Consider the following 1,905-nt stretch of genomic DNA (forward strand, 5'->3'; position numbering starts at 1 on the left):
GATCTCTGTGTGTGTGTGTGTGTGTGTGTGTGTGTGTGTGATCTCTGTGTGTGTGTGTGTGTGTGTGTGTGTGTGTGTGTGTGTGTGATCTCTGTCTGTGTGTGTGTGTGTGTGTGTGTGTGTGTGTGTGTGTGTGTGTGTGTGTGTGTGTGTGTGTGTGTGTGTGTGTGTGTGTGTGTGTGTGTGTGTGTGTGTGTGTGTCTCACCGATCTCGTCCACGAAGATGATGGAGGGCTGCAGTTTGATGGCCAGAGAGAAGACGGCGGCGGCCAGCTTCTGAGACTCTCCGTACCACTTGTCTGTCAGGGTGCTGGGCTGCAGGTTGATGAACCGAAACCCCGCCTCCTTCGCCGTCGCCTTGGCGATCAGCGTCTTCCCGCAGCCGGGGGGCCCGTACAGCAACACGCCTGTTACCATGACGACAAGCAGGTTCAGAACATGATCCCTTACCTCCTAGCACACTTGTTCCCTGACTGCTTCTTTATACACTGCTGCAGCACCTCTGTTCACCCTCTGCTCTGTTGTGATTGGTCAACAGCTTACAGATGTCCCGCCCCTTAGCCTATCACGTACAATGTGTTGGAGCTCTAGCCAATAGGAGCGCAGTGTTTACCTTTAGGAGGCTGCAGCAGTCTGGAGCCCAGGAACAGGTGTCTCTTCTGGACCGGTAGGATCACCGTCTCCTTCAACTCAGTGATCACCTCGTCCAGACCAGCTATGTCCCTCCAGGTGATCTACACACACACACACACACACACACACACACACACACACACACACACACACACACACACACACACACACACACACACACACACACAACACACACACACACACACACACACACACACACACACACACACACACCACACACACACACACACACACACACACACACACACACACACACACACACACACACACACACACACACACACACACAGGTGTCTCTCTGTTCCCTCTGAAGCCGTTTGAACTGAACCAATGAAGGTACAGAAGGTTACCTGCATGCTGAGCGGGTCGACCAGGTGAGCTGCGATGCTCATCTCGTACTCTGACAGCTTCACGTTCTTCACTCCGATCTGACGCATCAACTTCTCCGCCTGGAAACAACAACACAGAGTCAGTGGAGAATTCCTGTCTGTACTGTACTCAAGTACATGTCTCTGGTATCAGTACTTTACTCCACTACTTATTTTTCTGACAGCTTTTACTTTCTACTTCTTACATTTTCTACCTGCTCACCTGTCCCTAAGCCCCGCCCCCTGTCCCTAAGCCTGCCCCCTGCTCACCTGTCCATAAGCCCCGCCCCCTGTCCCTAAGCCCCGCCCCCTGACCTGTCCCTAAGCTCACCCCCTGCTCACCTGTCCCTAAGCCCCGCCCCCTGACCTGTCCCTAAGCCCGCCCCCTGCTCACCTGTCCCTAAGCCCCGCCCCTAAGCCCGCCCCCTGCTCACCTGTCCCTAAGCCGCCCCTGCACCCCTGTCCTTAAGCCCCACCCCCTGCTCACCTGTCCCTAAGCCCCGCCCCCTGCTCCCCTGTCCCTAAGCCCCGCCCCTGCTCACCTGCTTCTGCGCCTCCAGCTTCTGCTTCCTGGTGGGGTCGATGGCGTCCACCATCCACTTGATGGTGAAGTAGGTGACGGCTCCGAAGATGGTGAGGCGAAAGATGAGGCCCAGCACCTCGTTCCTGCCCAGAGGACGGGCGATGTTCTCCACCGGGACCTCCCCCAGGACCATGGTGGGGACACTGGGAGGACTTGGGAGTACTTGGGAGCACTGGGAGTACTGGGAGCACTGGGAGTACTGGGAGTAACACACCTGCAGAGAAACAACAACAAGGTCTCATGAAGTCACACAACGATTTATAACCAGTGTTATTCACTGGGGAGAGTATACTGGGAGGA

At 55.6% G+C, this 1,905-nt stretch overlaps 1 protein-coding gene across 3 annotated transcripts in view; it reads right to left on the bottom strand.

Annotated features, from left to right (window-relative positions):
• atad1b (ATPase family AAA domain containing 1b) overlaps positions 1-1,848 on the bottom strand; it is an 8,757-nt gene extending 6,909 nt beyond the window's left edge. For all 3 annotated transcript variants that reach the window (XR_004569120.1, XM_034217616.1, XM_034217615.1), the window contains exons 1-4: positions 1,565-1,848; positions 1,005-1,103; positions 614-734; positions 207-407 (exon numbers count right to left, since the gene is read on the bottom strand). Coding sequence is in view for 2 of the 3 variants with exons in the window: in XM_034217616.1 (XP_034073507.1) it covers positions 207-407; positions 614-734; positions 1,005-1,103; positions 1,565-1,738 (595 nt within the window). In the remaining variant the exon portion in view is untranslated. The remainder of the gene's footprint in view (positions 1-206; positions 408-613; positions 735-1,004; positions 1,104-1,564) is intronic.
• Positions 1,849-1,905: the final 57 nt, after the last annotated feature.

This window comes from Gymnodraco acuticeps, unplaced genomic scaffold, assembly GCF_902827175.1.
Source record: "Gymnodraco acuticeps unplaced genomic scaffold, fGymAcu1.1, whole genome shotgun sequence".
Classification (NCBI taxonomy): Eukaryota; Metazoa; Chordata; class Actinopteri; order Perciformes; family Bathydraconidae; genus Gymnodraco; species Gymnodraco acuticeps.